General features: G+C 39.9%; 1 protein-coding gene across 1 annotated transcript; it reads left to right on the top strand.

Moving 5' to 3' along the window:
- The first annotated feature begins 185 nt into the window (after window positions 1-185).
- On the top strand, window positions 186-13,733 carry LOC140951512 (uncharacterized). The gene is made up of 12 exons (XM_073400772.1): window positions 186-410; window positions 523-653; window positions 755-844; window positions 1,035-1,311; window positions 2,913-5,629; window positions 6,214-6,679; window positions 7,035-7,334; window positions 8,398-9,375; window positions 10,813-10,997; window positions 11,610-11,729; window positions 12,333-12,590; window positions 13,339-13,733. Exons 1-12 carry the CDS (start codon window positions 302-304, stop codon window positions 13,510-13,512), a joined length of 5,805 nt encoding a protein of 1,934 aa, XP_073256873.1. The 5' UTR covers window positions 186-301; the 3' UTR covers window positions 13,513-13,733.
- Window positions 13,734-16,073: the final 2,340 nt, after the last annotated feature.

Raw genomic sequence — 16,073 nt, 5'->3', positions numbered from 1 at the left:
AACATAAAACAAAATGATACTCTGAGCAAAACAGCCCAACCATGCATACAATAGGCCAAGGCCCTGTGGGCTATTCAACTATGATCTTAGACTTGGGTGTCCTGTGGTGGGGACCGGAAGGTCAAAGTGAAAGTACCTGTTCGCAATGACTGATGGGAATATTTGTCACGCGTGTGGTTATTCTAGATCTCGGAGGTAATCATTAATTTTGCGGAGGTCTCGAAAGAAAGTGCAGTTTTCAAGGCTAAGTAGCACGGTTTGGTGGCAGTAGATTGTTCCATGGCTTAGATGATGACCGGAAATGTCCTATGAACCGCCAATTCTTTCAAGAAAACTCGGCTACGGCGATGCAAAGGCTCCCGAAAGTGTAACTAAATCACATTCACGTCTAAGTCAAGGAGAGAAGCCAGGCATGTATAATGCATATTTGCAGTTCGTAAACAGTCTAAAACCTGAGATTTCAAGAATCCATCGAGTAATTCTCGAAGGTTTTATACTAAAGTTTTTTCTTCATGTTGTTAGTGAATGGTTTATCGAGATCATTGCATCAACAAAGTGGCCAAGTTCAGCGACAAGATTTCAAACTTCTCATAGATCCCGCCTTGAAGAAAGGACATGTTAAAATCTACAGATACAACGGTGTTTTTGAAGGGGTAAGGCAGTAATCTTTGGATGAAACAAGACAAATTTTCCGCCGAAATGTTACTAAAACTTTTTTAAACTTGTCAATTGTACGTGTACGTTTCCTTTCCAGCAACCACCGGTTGTCCCAAAGGACCCGCGTTCCAGGCGAACGAGGATATGGAGTCTTAACAAAGCAGACTTACCAGTTCCTAACTTTAAGGTTTGTATTTCTTATTTCGATTTAATTTAAAAACCAACAACAACGCGTTGATTGTTTTAAAATGCAATTGCAATCGAATTATTATTAAACACTCGAATTGTAGATTTATAATCATGTACATTTCTCAGCCAATTAAGGGGGATTTCCAGCATATAATCTAACTTTTGTTTGGTGATTCCCTCTGTCACAGGTCGACAAGTGGTATGTAGGAATTCCTCCACAACGCGAACTTCATTTCTCGGGATTGAACGACAATGTGGACAAGAAATTTCTTGAAGAAATGTGCGAACGTTATGGGCGAATCGATGCCATCAAAATTTACTACGACCCCCAAACAAAAAAGCATACTGGAAAGGGACGAGTGACTTATGCTACCACTGCGGCTGCTAAATTGGCAGTTTCAAAACTCGATCACACTTCTGTCATGGGAAACATAATAAAAGCATACATCGAAACCAACGCCAAAGGTGAGTAACTAAATATACTTAGTTTATCGTAAATCAATAAACGGGATAGATTTTTACAAAAATTCTTCTAGACGGTCGACTTTATTATGTTTTATTTAGCACATGGTATGGCACGTTGACAGTCTATATTTGACGTTCCCGCTTGTTGTTTATTAATTAACAACTTCACGTTTTTACCAATCAAAACCATTTATTATCCTCTCAGATTTCGTTTTGTGTTATACATGTCAACAAAATGTTTTTCCAAAAGAGAGATCTAGCAAACTGAGTTTTGGGGAGGTTTGTGTTTGTTGTGGTAAAATGTTATTGTGAGTTATTGATTTTCTTCTGTTTGATGCCCAGTGTCACGCATGATTGTAAAGCAAAACATGAAATTGAACCACGGCCTGTAAAATGTTTTCCCCTAGTTAAATGATCATTACAGTGAAACCAAGATTGTGTCAGAAAACGTTTTGTAGGTGAATGAATGAGAAAAGATAAATGTTAGACAAACAAAGGTTGACAAACTTGATTTTCTGTGTGAAGCCAGTTAAATTTTTTGGCTCATTTCTGAAACACACTTAACTTATGACCAAAAGGTAAATTTATTTTACATTCTCATAAACTTACATTTTAAGTTTTTAATAATTTATATCATTATCAGTATTGTTTTTATTAGAGAACTCAGATTTTTCCTATTCATTGTTAATGTATGTGACTGTTACTGAAAGTGAAACAAATTTCTTGTATAATTTGTAACAGTTCTTTAGAAATTAAAGGTGATTTATAAATTTGTCAAATTTTTCTTTTCTCATGAATTTAATTCAATGTCTGAAGTAATTTTTGATTTAATGAGTAGAGAAGTATGGAGTACGTTACTTATCTTGTTACAGTTCCTTGTTTGACTTTACGTAAGCTCATTCACTTTAGTGCCGTAGTAAAGTCAAGCCTCCATTAAGTGACCACATATTAAGCTGTCACCCACTATTATCTAGCCAGTAATCAAAGTCCTGAAATAATTGTAGAAAAGAATTGCGAATTAAACCCCTATTAATTAAGCAGACTCCTGTATCAAGTGTGGGCATCCCAACGAGAGTTCTCCTTTTATTGTCACAGCCAGCAAATCAAAAGCAGCCACCAAAAGCTTGAAACACATAGTTTGGCTTTATTTTAAAAATATGATAAGGAAAAAATTATGAAGTCCTAGATAGAATAATGGTTGATTTTGGACCAGTAATGTCACTCTCTCATGTTTGTTTCAAGATAAAGTGATGTTTCTGCCAAAAAAATAGGTAAATTGATGACAAACCTCTATTGAGCAGCCAACCTCTATTAAGAACATTATTGTGTTTGTCAGAACACATCCTAATCTTGGTTTTCCTGTGATACAAAGCCACAAATTTTTAAGATATGGGGGGCGACTGCTGATCAGCTGCCCCCACTGATTTTATCATGGGCATCTCAGCCGGGAAACTGGACTCCTTTGGACTCAATTTGGTATCCACAAGTGACGAATGCAGGTCCTTAATCAATGATTACCTCTAGCAGTGTGATGATTGAATTTTTTATGACCATTTTATTTTAGATATCCCTTATAATTTCTTTTAATTCTTGATATTTAGCACATGAAGTTCATGGCAAAACTCGTGGTTTAGAGTCTTCCACAACAAGGCGGAACTCAGGCCATGAGATGCCCCCCTCTGTCTTGCCATCAAGCCAGTTACCCACACCATCCCCTTCAATCATGTCACAGTCATCGTCAACAGATAGCTCAGTGTTATCGCCTTCACTGTTGCTAATGAAAAGTCCTGCCTCATCAGTTTGCCTACCAGCTGACATATGGGGAACATCATTGAGTGGCCCATGGGATAAGTCTGCTGTTAGTAACGTCAACAAGCTGTCTCAGAGTGTTCCTGCCTACATGTCCCCTCAAAGTGTGTCATCTGGACAATCAACATTTGAGCCTGTTTCGCCTCCACATAGCTTCCTGAAGAACAATGAACCTCCACCACCACCCCCACCGACGTCCAAACCACCATTACCACCAGCCAACAAGGAGCCCCCACCTCCACCCCCTAAAGATATTCCTGCTCCACCATCATCTTGTTTCAAGTATGAAGACATCTCTCCTGACCCTGTCTTCTCTCCTGGAGAGGAAGACAAGTCAGGGTTAGCTAAGAAAGGAAAGGAGGAATTGAACACAAGAATCACTAAGAATATTGACTCTCGCAGCAGGAGTTCTGTGCACAGTTCCTCCCCTCCTAGAAAAGCCCGCTCCCCCCGCATTGACAGAAGTGAAAGTTATTCAAAATGGGCAGGAAAGAAACAAGTTGAGCGGGAAGAGAAGTATCGTGATAAATACAGGGAGTCTGATCGCGGTTGTGAGAGAGATCGCAGTTTTAAGGACAATCAAAGGCTTGAAAGACATGGTGACTACAGACATAAAAGAGATGGGTACTTTGATAGAAGGGATGATTACAGACAGTCCGATTATGACAGGAACAGATCTGGTCGCTGGGAAAAAGATGACACTAAATACAGGAGAGATAGGTACAGTACCAGTCCCAGAAGGTCAGATGAGTACAGAAGGTCTGATGTTAAAGATCTGCGAAATAGAGATCCAAGGCTACGAGATAAAGATAGTGAAAGCAGTAGAGGAAGAGAGTTGCATGGTGATAATGAAAGAGATAAAGAAGAACGCGGTGAAGATGGGTACACAAGGGATCCACGCTTAAAAGGACGGAATCTAGATCTCTCAGAAACTCACAAACATGGCAACAAAATAAAGGAGAAGGAAGTTAAAAGAGGGAGTTTAGAAACAAAAGATGGTGTTAACAAATCTCAAAGAGATCTGGAAAATATAAGTGACAATTCAGATAGTTTCGTGGAAAAAGATTTCTCAAAACTGCAGGATCCCCGGTTGCGTGAAAAAGATGATGAGCCAAAGGGCATTTATTACAGTCATCAGACTTCAACTCTTAAAAGTAAGAGCACAATTGAGCAGCAAGAAGAAAATCATGAAGCAAAGGATAAAGATCAAGAGTGTGTATTAGAGTCAGTAGAAACAGAGTCTACATCAAAACCTGTTAGCGCAGAAGAGATAATTTCTTCTGTTGTCGCTGGTACTCCATTGAATGAAACAACAGGGGGAAGTGGATATTCAGAGGATGCTTACATTCTTGGGGTGGAGACTTGTTCGGATGAAGAGGAGCCTTTGCCTCCAGGTGATGAACGGGATGTTGCTCATGAGGTGCAGCTGGATATTGCAAGAAATAAAATCAAAGCTGCACAGAATGCAGTGAAAAAACGCAAGCTTTCAGAGACTGCATTTCAGGATGAAAAGAAGAACGGTGGATCTAAATCTAAGAAGATCCAAATTGTTCTAAAAAGCGTCCAGCTTAATTCAGTGGAAAATGAGCAGACTGCTTCATCAAATGTAGATGATTCCACAAAGGATGCAGAATCTACAGGTGGCTGGAGCTCTGTTTCACCTGATGTTGCCGCAGATGTGTCTGTTTCATCAGAAGCTGAGGACAGCTCATCAAGATTAAACCTTCCACTTACTGAGGATATTTCTCCCTGCAATTCACCAACTATTGAGACAACAACCCACACTGAATGTGAAACCTCAGCAACTTCTCAAGACCCAGCTCCCATTGAGCTGTATTCTGACATTGAAGCAAATGAAGATGAAAACTGTGTTGGTGATGTGAACAATGATGATAATGATGATGCCATGTCGTTATCGTCAATCAGCTCAAATGAAGACACTTTAGAAGTGACTGAACTTGACAGCAAACCTTCTGAAAGTTCAAAGGGAATCTCTGTACCACCTCCAAATGTTGTGTTCCCACCATATCCACCACCAATTTTCAATCCCAATATTCCACCCCCTCCATTCTTTAACCCACGGGTACCTCCTCCACCCATTACAGTCCCTCCTCCACCCCTCCCAACACACCCTGTAGTACCTCCGCCAACTATTTGTCCAACCTTATCTGCAAGGCCCATTATTCCCCCATCAGTACCTCCCCCAGGGGGCCCACCCATACCAATTCCCCCTCCTTCTATCCCTCCATCTTTCAGTGGTGCATCGGGATTTTACAACCCAAGGGCTGTACCTCAGTTCTCCAGTAGTGGTTATGCAAATAGTGGAAGCTATGGCTACCAGAAACAAGAACAGAAGAAGCATTGGTCATCTGTGATCATTGACGAGGTTTATAGGAACATTTGTGGTGAGCTGGAAACTGTTGTCAAGCGAGACATCTTTAAGAAACTTGTTCAGGCTTCGGCATTCAAAGCTTTGGAATCTTGGTGGGATAACCAATCCAAACCTAAGGTGAGATGACTAAGTTTTATAATATATTGAAATTAAATTATTCTTCCAAGCCTTACATGTACTTGAGTTATCACAAAGTATTTCCTTGGAAAAGTGTCACATTTTATTAGACCCAAACTGTGGAAACATGTTTTTTACACACGATTAATTAGTCTTTTTTCCGTTTAATTTATTTTCGAGTAAATACTGTATTCAAGTTATTTGGTAGTTCAATTTTATTTCTTTTCCAGTCACAGCATGCAAAGAAAGTAGTGTCTGATAGCCCCGGGCTAGTGAATTTTGCTCTTAGCTTGCCTGATGGGCAAGTGAATTTTTTTAAGAATTCAAATTACAGAAGAACTGTGTAATCAAACGTGCTCCTCAAAAAGCTTTTGGGGCTAGTTAAAGTGATGTTTGGGCTAGTACATGCTAGCTACAGCTAGCCCAAATGGTAAGCTGTAAAACTGACGTTCTTTTCACCCTGTGTCATCCTGTTTTTAGTTTATAGTAAATCTCTAGTAGTAGTTCTTTTGTTATTTGGCCACTCTAACAGCAAAAGATTTCTCCTACCATCTCATTATTATTACTTTATTTTAACCCCACAGACTACACCAATGTCGACTACAAGTTCTTCCAGGAGCGTTTCCATGGGTACACACCCAACGTCCACCGTTGGCCTGCCATCCAACTCTGGTACTGACCCATCTGCAATTGGACCCAGTCCTTTTGACAGATCTCACAGCATGCTACTTGGGTTACGTGCATCACTTCCAAAACTACCATCTTTCAAAGTGAAACGACCACCACAGCCTCCCAAAACTGAGCAGCAGAGTTTCTCTTCTCGAAAACGCAGCAACACAGAATCATCAGACTTGGAAAGGGATCCCAAGAAACAGATGGTAGAAGGAACTGACCTTGGAATTGAGACAGACTTGGAGAGCAGCTCTTCCTCAAACAAGGCTCCACGTGCTTTTAGCAGGATGGAAGGAGAGCGTAGTCACTCACCATGGCAGCAACTTGATGAAAGTATGGATGCAGCTCCTCGAGCTACAATAGTGCGGAGTACTGAAGGTAAAATTGATGAATCACTGATAGTTGCTTTGGAGTTTGTTTAGGAAAAACCAGAAAAAATTTAAACAAAGACCCTTCTTCTTTTTTGCTGTTTAAGCATACTGGTATGCACTTGCTTTATGCAGCAAAAATAGGGTCACTGTCACTTCTAAAATTCAAGAAAGTAAGAAAATTCATGATAGTTTTTATTATTTTTTTATTACCAGGGAGACTGTAATCATGCAAACTTCTTTTGAGTTTTTTTTGCCACAATGATCAGGCACTTCTAAAACACTCAGTAGTCAGTTTATTACAATGGGTTTTGGTTTTTTTTTTTGCATTTCTAAACCATGAGTGTGATTTGTTTTTTCGACAGGCGAAGAACGGCGGCCCAGTACAGGCTCATCCCTTTACCACAAGGTATATTCAAGCAGTAGCAGTGAATCAGGGAGCGATGGAAGTGATTCGGAAGAGGAGGAAGGAGAGAGCGAAGAAGGAAGCGAAGAAGAAAGTGAAAGCAGTGAATCTGAGGAGGAAAGCGCTTCTGAAAGTGAGGAGGAGGATGTACCCAGTGAGAGTAAAGAAGATGCTGAATTGGCAAACACTGAAATGGAAATTAAAGAGGATATTGAAAGAAATCAGGAGATCACCCCAATGGTCATGGAATCAGAACAAGGTACAGCGAATTTTCATATATCATATGATCAACTTGATTAACACGGGAACAATATTATGTAACAGGGTTCACATTAAGTGCCAGCAAGTGCCGCTAAAAAAACCCAGCTACTTCAACTTTTGAGTGTCCTACTCTTTGGGATAAAAAGGTAAGGTGAGAGAGCAAGAGCCTGAAATTGACTTCAGCAATCGACTACCAAGCTGTCTACTTTTATATCCCAGCTGTCTTCTTTAAACTTAATAAGAACCCTGTAATCATACTTTGCTTTGCTTATAGTTGTAGGAGTGCTCAATGCATGTAAATGCAGCTTTAAATACAAATTTGAAGATAAAAGATTATAAAAGAGAGTTGCATAAGAGTTGTTTGCTGAAATGAGTGCTTTCATTACTGGCAATTTCAATGCAAGCACTGATTGTAGAATGAACTAGACAAAGACATAAAACATTTATACCACTCAAGGTATAGCCATGTGCAGTATGAAGAAATTCAAGGGCATTTTATAACTGGGAAGTGCTTCCCAGCTTTAAAAGACATTGCTACTCAAGACACCAACTTCTCAACATGAAACTGAATGCTTCAGATGACATTTCCCTGCAACTGGCTATGTGCCTTAGGACAATGGATTTATTCAAAACTGATAAACCTTCTTTGGTTTTTCGTTCTGCCTGGGAAAAATAATGTTAATTTGGTGCATATTTTGTTGAACTGGAATTTGAATGATAATATTTTAAAACCAAAACCTTCAAAGTATCTCAGTTTGACTTGTGTCATGCCATAGACAGCAATCAGTCTCTAACCCTTTCGATTTTTAAACTGACAGCACTGAATCTCAAGGAAATAACAACAACAATCTTTTATTGACTCACACACAGAATTATTACAAGAAAAATGTTATATACATAACAAATTTACAGTGGGATAACTAAAAATGGTATTTAAAAGTTACTTGCCCAGCAAAAAAAATTACTTGTCCTGGACTGGCGGACAGGACTTTTTTTGAGCCCTAAAACAGTATGAGGTCAATCTAGAGTGTATAGTGATTAACGCAATTTTGTTCTTACAGATTCTTTACCAAAGTCATTTACTCCAGTGTCAGTACAAGATTTGCCCAGTTCCAAATGGAATGAAAGTGTGTTTTCTAGTAATAAGGAACTTGAGAGGACAGTTGAAACCAAAACTGTGTCACAGACGACTAATTGTAAAGTGGAACAAGTTGCACATATGGAGCCATTTCATTCTTTCCATATTGCTAACATTGTTCCTGATTTGTTTAAAAACCATGATGATTCTTCTGATAGAGCTGAACTTACTGAAGACGAGAGTGATTCGACTCAAAATGAAACAGAAATAGTGCACAAAAGTGATGAAACTAGGACTGGAATGGATCTCCAAGGTCTTAATCAGTACGGTGGTCATGGTGAGAGCAATCACAGCTCCTCAGTGATAAAAGTGGAAGAACCTTTAGAGAAAAAAGACATTAAATCTCCTTTGCGTCCTCCTGAGTTTGGTTCCCAGGATAAAGAGAACATTCAACCTTCCTCTCTTAAGTTTATGCCAGAAGAAAAGTCAGTGGAGAAAATGGACCAAGATGATGACGTTTTTGAAGATCGAAGGCCCCTCTTGTCGCCTAACAAGCCTTTAGCAGTGTCACTTGTAGAACTGGATCATTCATATGGCCTGACTATTCCAGAACCCATGTTAGCACAGGAGGAAGAAACTAAATCTTTTGATGAGCCACTCCACCCTGGTAACAGAGACTTGACTGAGTCACCCCTCCCTGGGCAAAGAGAGTTGGCTGAATATCCTGTAGTTGATATAGTGACTGTTGACTCTGTACAGCCCAGGCGCCCTGTTCCTGACCTCAGTCTTCCTAAGCCCCAGTTTCCTGTACGGTCATTTGAGGCTGATGATGAACTGGCCTATGAGTTTCTTAGGTTGGGTATTGATGCCGAGGATTGTCATTACATGAAAGTTGGCTTTGAGCAGCTTCAGCAAGTTGGGTCTCAGTCAGTTTTGGATGCCCACTGGAGCAGTCATCCTGATATCCTTTTCATACAATCATTTAGCATCTTCTACTTGCAATAGTCTTACAGTCAACTTTCTCCAAGAGGGACACTTTTATGACCTGCACTAAGTACCTGTCAGAGAGTGATGTCTGATGATGATGTCTAAACAGACTCAAATAAAGGGCGTAAAGAAAGGCAGGGACCAACTCTAGATATCTGTCTTACAGCGGTGTCCGTTAAGAAAGAGTTGACTGTAGTATGTCTTACAGTCAACTCTCCCTAAGATGGATGCCTTTGGGACGAGTATAAAGTAACTTTTTAAGAGTGATGTGCATCCTTTAGAGACTTAATACTGGTCCCAAAGGCATCCATCTTAGAGAGAGTTGATTCTAAGACATAATACAGTCAACTCTCTCATAACAGACACCTCTTTGAGACAGACACCTAGAGTTGGTCCCTGCCTTTCTTTACTTCCTTTATTTAAGTAACTGTCTAAGAGTGATGTGCATCCTATAGAGACTTAATACTGGTCCCAAAGGCATCCATCTTAGAGAGAGTTGATTCTAAGACATAATACAGTCAACTCTCTCATAACAGACACCTCTTTGAGACGGACATCTAGAGTTGGTCCCTGCCTTTCTTTACTTCCTTTATTTAAGTAACTGTCTAAGAGTGATGTGCATCCTATAGAGACTTAATACTGGTCCCAAAGGCATCCATCTTAGAGAGAGTTGATTCTAAGACATAATGCAGTCAACTCTCTCATAACAGACACCTCTTTGAGACGGACACCTAGAGTTGGTCCTGGCCTTTCTTTACTCCCTTTAGTTAAGTAACTGTCTAAGAGTGATGTGGATCCTATAGAGACTTAATACTGGTCCCAAAGGCGTCCATCTTAGAGAGAGTTGATTCTAAGACGTAATACAGTAAACTCTCCCTTAACAGACACCTCTGTAAGACGGACACCTTGAGTTGGTCCTTGCCTTTCTTTACTCCCTTTAAGTAAGTTTTTAATAGTGATGTGCATCCTATAGAAACTCAAATAAAGGGAGTAAAGAAAGGCAGGGACCAACTCAAGGTGTCCATCTTACCAAGGTGTCCATCTTATAGCGGTGTCCGTTAAGAGAGAGTCGACTGTATATAAGATGATTAAAGCCATAGTTGCCCATCTAACCTTGGACATCTAATTCACACCTGTCATCATCTTCTTACTTGTAACTAAGTCATTCCAAGCCATTTAGGCAATATAACGTGAGCAAGTTTAAGACTGATCTCCATACATTTTCTTAAAAAATGTGTTGCGAGAATTTGTTTGAAGATCAAAGCATTTTCTCTTTGGTGATCACTTTGTTAATATTCATAACCTAATCTCTTGATTGTGGTGTGAAATTGTTAGGAGAAAACCGATGTCGGTCACCTTTAGGATTTCCAAGGGTTAAATACTGTGGATTATTGTCTTTAACTATTACCACTAACGGCCCAACCTGCGCCAAAGTCACGACGTAAACAAAAAACAGAGCAGGGTGTGCGTGTACATCTAACAGGATGTGCCCGTTCTGAAGGATTTTACAAAATTGACATCAAGGAAAAAGCCAAGTACCTGCAAGCTCAGCGGCGACAGCTTCAGTGCCAGGCCAACATTACTGAGAAAGAACAGGTACAATGTAGTCTGCTATACAGCCGTTTTTAGTGTCGTCACGCAACGTTCCTCCCCGTGACGACACTAAAAACGGCTGTGTAGCAGAGCTACGTCACGAAATCTATCAAAATTTAAACAGTAGGAACTGTCGTAAAACTGAGTGAAACATGAAAATAAGCGCTCAAAACGTTAAACATAGGGGCTTATAACACAGCAAATACAACAGAAAGCACGAATGGACAGTAGTAGAGAAGATTAAATCAGATTGCAATTTGGTGACTTGAAACCTTTTTAGCCTAACAGTTTGTAAGGTTTGATGTAATGTTTTGGAGACCTATTTGCTTGACACGAAAGTGTAATTTTTACTTTACAAGTAATTTTCTCGTCAACGTCACTGAGTTACATAGCGAAAAAGGGCGCGTAATTGGCAATGTTAACCCTTTGAACCCTAAGATCAAAATTTGAATTCTCATTTGTCGCCCCTATTCATTCCTACAGAAGTAGTAGGGAGGAGGGAGAGGTTTCTAGTTTTCTAGACTCTTCGCGCCTTGAGAAACCGATTTTGAGAAAGAAACCCGAATGTTTAGCTGTCTAAAGTCCATTGCTTACATGTACAATGTTTAATTTCAGAAAACGGATGGTAACAAGGCCAAGCAGCAATCTCGAGAGCACAGAGCAATTCAAAGAAGACTTCAGTCAGCTGTGTGTAACGAGGAATTTGGCGACTTACTCAAATTCAATCAGCTAAGGGTGAGAAGTGTTTTCCTTTACACATACAATGCCAGTAGTCTTGATTTAGGTTTTGATTCCACGGGACACACTTGGAACGAATAGATTCGTGTTGCTGTTAAAACGTTGTTTGAAATTACCGGTATTCTAGTTTATTAACTATGTGGCCTATTAACCATTCGACAACAATTTTTCATGGTCTTTACCATAGAATTGACGTCAAAATGTTTACAAATCTGGCGAGTGCTTTCACGTCATTTTTATGGTCGATAAGAGTATAGAGCATGGAAAAAGTGTTGCATATTTGTTTTTTGCAATGACATTGACAGTTTTTGACGTCCATTTCCGGTGAAGTTTCTTGAAAAATTGCGTGCGAGAGAAAGTTAAAAAGAATTTACGCCACGTCATTTCCATAGTCTATGAGACTATGCTCTGATAGACCATAGCTCTCGGCCAATCAGCGACCGAAAAATCTCTCTGTTTTAATAAAAAAAAAAAAGAATTGGAAATCCATCACAGACCTAGAAGGCAAATACCCGAGTATAGTATAGCACCTCCCAGACATGTAATGCTTCAAGATTTTTCTTCTTCTCAGTGTGTGCGTCTTGTCTTGTTATTCTGCAGGTGCGTAAGAAACAGCTTCGATTTGCCAAGTCAGGTATTCACGACTGGGGATTGTTTGCACAGGAATCAATAGCAGCGGATGAAATGGTGACCGAGTATGTTGGAGAGATCATCAGACAGCCTATAGCGGATATTCGTGAACGGCGTTATGAGGAAATGGGCATTGGTTCCAGTTACTTGTTTCGAGTGGATCAGGACACGATTATCGATGCAACTACAAAAGGAAACCTGGCGCGGTTTATAAATCACTGCTGTGATGTAAGTAATTAGAGACCTTTAGGAAGAGGTCGACTGCGAGGAGGAGTTTTAAAGGGTTTTCGTGTATTCTCAAAAAATTAGACACCCAGGAAAGCTTCTTTGTACTTTTTTTCACCAGAAAGTTTAGCTCGGTTATTCTCATTGAAGAAGATTGACGATGACGCGCGCAAATCAAACAACTGGCTTGACCAATGGCAGAGCGGCAAATTGAGCACCAGAAGTCGTGTTTAGTCCTTTCCGCGCGCTTTCCCTTCGTCAACTGACGTTCTCGTCCTGTTGCTTAATCAGCCTATTTTCGTTAACACCCGTGGTAGAATAACGACGACTATCACGTTTTCCCGCCAAAGTATCGCTAGTCCACTTCCTGGTATTGAGAAGATCTCGTCCTCGTATTTCTCGTTCTCGTCATCGAATCTAAAAGTCTCTCTCCTATTTTTTTTTTTTTTGCTCAGTTTTTCTATTCTATCAGTACTAAAGTTCTTCAGTTCTATTCAAACCAAACCGTAAAGGGTATTTCAAAATCGCTGTATACTATTCTTTACTTACCCTAGCCTGATTTATCTGTTTAATGCCCAGCACCTTGGGTTAATCCAATGTTCTCTTTTTTATTACTCTGCGAACAAGCAAAGCCAGACGAAAAGTCACGTCCGGCGCGATAGGCAGAGTCACGCGCGAGGGAGGGACTTCCGACCCTCGCGATTTTTCTCGCGTGTGTGATTTAAACGTATTCTTTTCTCTCTTTCGGCAGCCCAACTGCTATGCCAAGATCGTCACGTTAGAAAATGAAAAGAAAATAGTCATCTACTCCAAGAGGGACATTCAAGTGAACGAAGAAATTACCTACGATTATAAATTCCCCATCGAGGACGAGAAAATACCCTGTTTATGTGGTGCGCCACAGTGTAGAGGCACTTTGAACTAACCTTCTCCTGTATGCCTGTTGTTTATATGTCAAATGTTATATTTATTGATGAATTTTGTACAAAGAACAGAGCTTTAGATGTAATATTTTGACATGAGATTAGGGCGATCTCATTCGTGAACACGTTTTTTTCGTTTTCTATGCAAGAACATTGTATTCGCCCAAAAAGGTTTTAAACCTTCTGGACATGTGGTTTGTTATTAAAGACAGTGTTAAATCACTCCTTCGCTGTCCTCCTAATACACTGGTAGTCCCTTTGAAATTTTAGCTTTAAGAGCTTTAAGAGTCTCACGCGCGCGAATCGCGCGAGCCTCACTCAGCCTCGCCCCAGACCTTTTGTTTGAAAGTTCGCGCGTACTTAAATAAGCAAAAATACGGACTGTTTTTCACAGGGACCGCGGAGGGGGAGGGGCTGGTAGGGCCGCGGCCCCACCACTTTTTTGCGTCCCCGCCCCCACTTTTTGAGCTAAAAAGAAAAATAATTAAAATTAAAAAAAAGACTTGAAACAAGTTTTTTTCCGTCTATATTTTGCTATATTCTCTGTATTTTCTTTAATTTCAAACGCCAGGTATTTTGTGGGGCTCCTGTGCTTTTCGCGGTAATTGTTCCCTGGGGCCGACTTGTCCCTTGATCAAACGCCATGCCTTGGCCACCCCTTCGCTTTGTTCGGCAGCGTGTTTTGTACTTCCAGCTCCGGCAGAGTTTTTTATCAGTTTTATCAGACGAAATGAAGAAACTTACTAGCTTTTTCAAGCCAAACGAAGGTGAGTAGTTGTTTTGAGTTGATAAAAGTTTTATCTTTTGTCAGTTTCTCCTTTCGAATCAATGAAATATTCGATGGCAAGAAGAATTACATTACTTGAACAGTGAACGGCCATAGTTAGAAATTTTTCAGATCACTTCAGTGTAGTATTTTCTATACTAAAATTGTAATCGCGTCTTTTCTTGCATTGAATCTGAAAGACATGGCTGAGATCGAACATGAAACAGCAGCGATTAAGCAACTTGACAGTACTCAATTGTCATAAGAAATTAACGGAAAGCTTGGACGTGATTGAGATTGCAAACACATTTGCTGGACGGAATGAAAATCGTATGAAGAATTTCGGTATCTTCACTAATGCCGACCTATAAAGAGCAACAAATACTGGATAAAGTATGCAAAGTCACGCGACAGAAACAAATCAAATGCTATGATTTTATTCCTTTTTTTGATTTTCAATATGAAAAAATTATTTTCAATTGTCAGCCCTCCCACTTTTCACCTTGCTCCGCGGTCCCTGTTTCAGTCTACAAACAGTCTCTCTCTCACAACTTCAGGATTCCTGCAGCTTAATCGTGTTCATCCAGATTCCACTGGAGTCCCTCATTTCTATTCGTGGGCGACTTACGTTGTGTAGCATGCTTGTCTCTGGTCATGGCTTAAAAACGAACTATTGCACGACTAGAATTCCAGTAACTCCAATGGACTCCAGTTGTTGACGAGTGGAATCTAGTGGAGCATATTAGGCAGTTTTTGATTCTTTTGTGTTTGTTTTTTTTTGCCGAAGGCTGAACCCATGTGTGTAGTGCAGGGCGGATAAAGGTTGGGCGGTGAAACGAGCGCTCCGCTCTTCATTTAATGTGTGATGCGGAGTAGGACTGGCACGAGCGCTCTTTCCGCGCTTCCGGTGCGCTTGAAGGCCGGCGAAATTTCCCTTTTTGCGAACCGGAAATCCTATTTTCTTTCTGTAATTTCAGGCTACAATGTTAAATAGATAAATTCGTTTCATAATATTATCAATAAACAGTTTCATATGTTTGTGTCTGTACGTCTATAAGTTAAACTTGTTGGTCGTATAATGCCAAAATTTGAGTTTAATTTGAAAGTGTTGAATACCTCCTCCTTCCACTAAATATCACCTAATCGTCTTTCGCCGTTTCGTTTGCAAAAGCTTAACACTTCTTAACCTCAATTTTTACATATGTTAAAGGGGGATAAATTTTATATAACATAACAAAAAATTAGATTGATATATATTGATATAGTGGCGTTGTACTTCTTCAAACTTTGCTTCTCGGGTGCAACGCGCTATGGCGATTCGCGCAATGCGTTGCAAATCCGGCAACCTCATGTAAACAAAATTTATTGAGGTTAGTTGTAAGGTTTTTTCTCCGTTTTTCTCTCTAAAACAAAACAAGGTAAACAGTAAAAACTGAGGGGAAACTAATTTTGAAGTTTCGAAGAAACAGAAAGACGTATGAGATGTTTTTTTTTCAAAATTAAAAAGAAGGATGATGGTGATTGAAATTAGCATAATTTCACCTTGCACGAGCTGCACGCATTCAATAAAATACACGTCATCTAGTTATGAAACACGATCTGCTGTCTTTCAGTTTTGCCATGGATGACATGGATGAGATTTTCCTTCGTGTTTAGACAGTACTTAGCTGTTTTTGTTTTGGAATAACATCGACATTGGCGAGTAGCAGAACGAAAATATAATTCAGTGGTAGAGTCATGGAAGTAATAAAAGAAACCCTTTGAAAGAGATGTTTGTCTACTCCAATTCAACTAACC

Source organism: Porites lutea, chromosome 11 (genome assembly GCF_958299795.1).
Source record: "Porites lutea chromosome 11, jaPorLute2.1, whole genome shotgun sequence".
In the NCBI taxonomy this organism is placed as follows: domain Eukaryota; kingdom Metazoa; phylum Cnidaria; class Anthozoa; order Scleractinia; family Poritidae; genus Porites; species Porites lutea.
The sequence above is the reverse complement of the archived record's forward strand: the minus strand, read 5'-3'. Positions and strand labels throughout refer to the sequence as shown.

What these genes read in the sequence shown, in the direction of transcription:
- LOC140951512 (XM_073400772.1), top strand. Translation starts at nt 302, where the DNA reads ATGTCCTATGAACCGCCAATTCTTTCAAGAAAACTCGGCTACGGCGAT. An exon ending in AATAGTGCGGAGTACTGAAG is followed by an intron (nt 6,680 to 7,034) that starts GTAAAATTGATG and finishes TTTTTTCGACAG; the next exon opens with GCGAAGAACGGCGGCCCAGT. An exon ending in TTATAAATCACTGCTGTGAT is followed by an intron (nt 12,591 to 13,338) that starts GTAAGTAATTAG and finishes CTCTTTCGGCAG; the next exon opens with CCCAACTGCTATGCCAAGAT.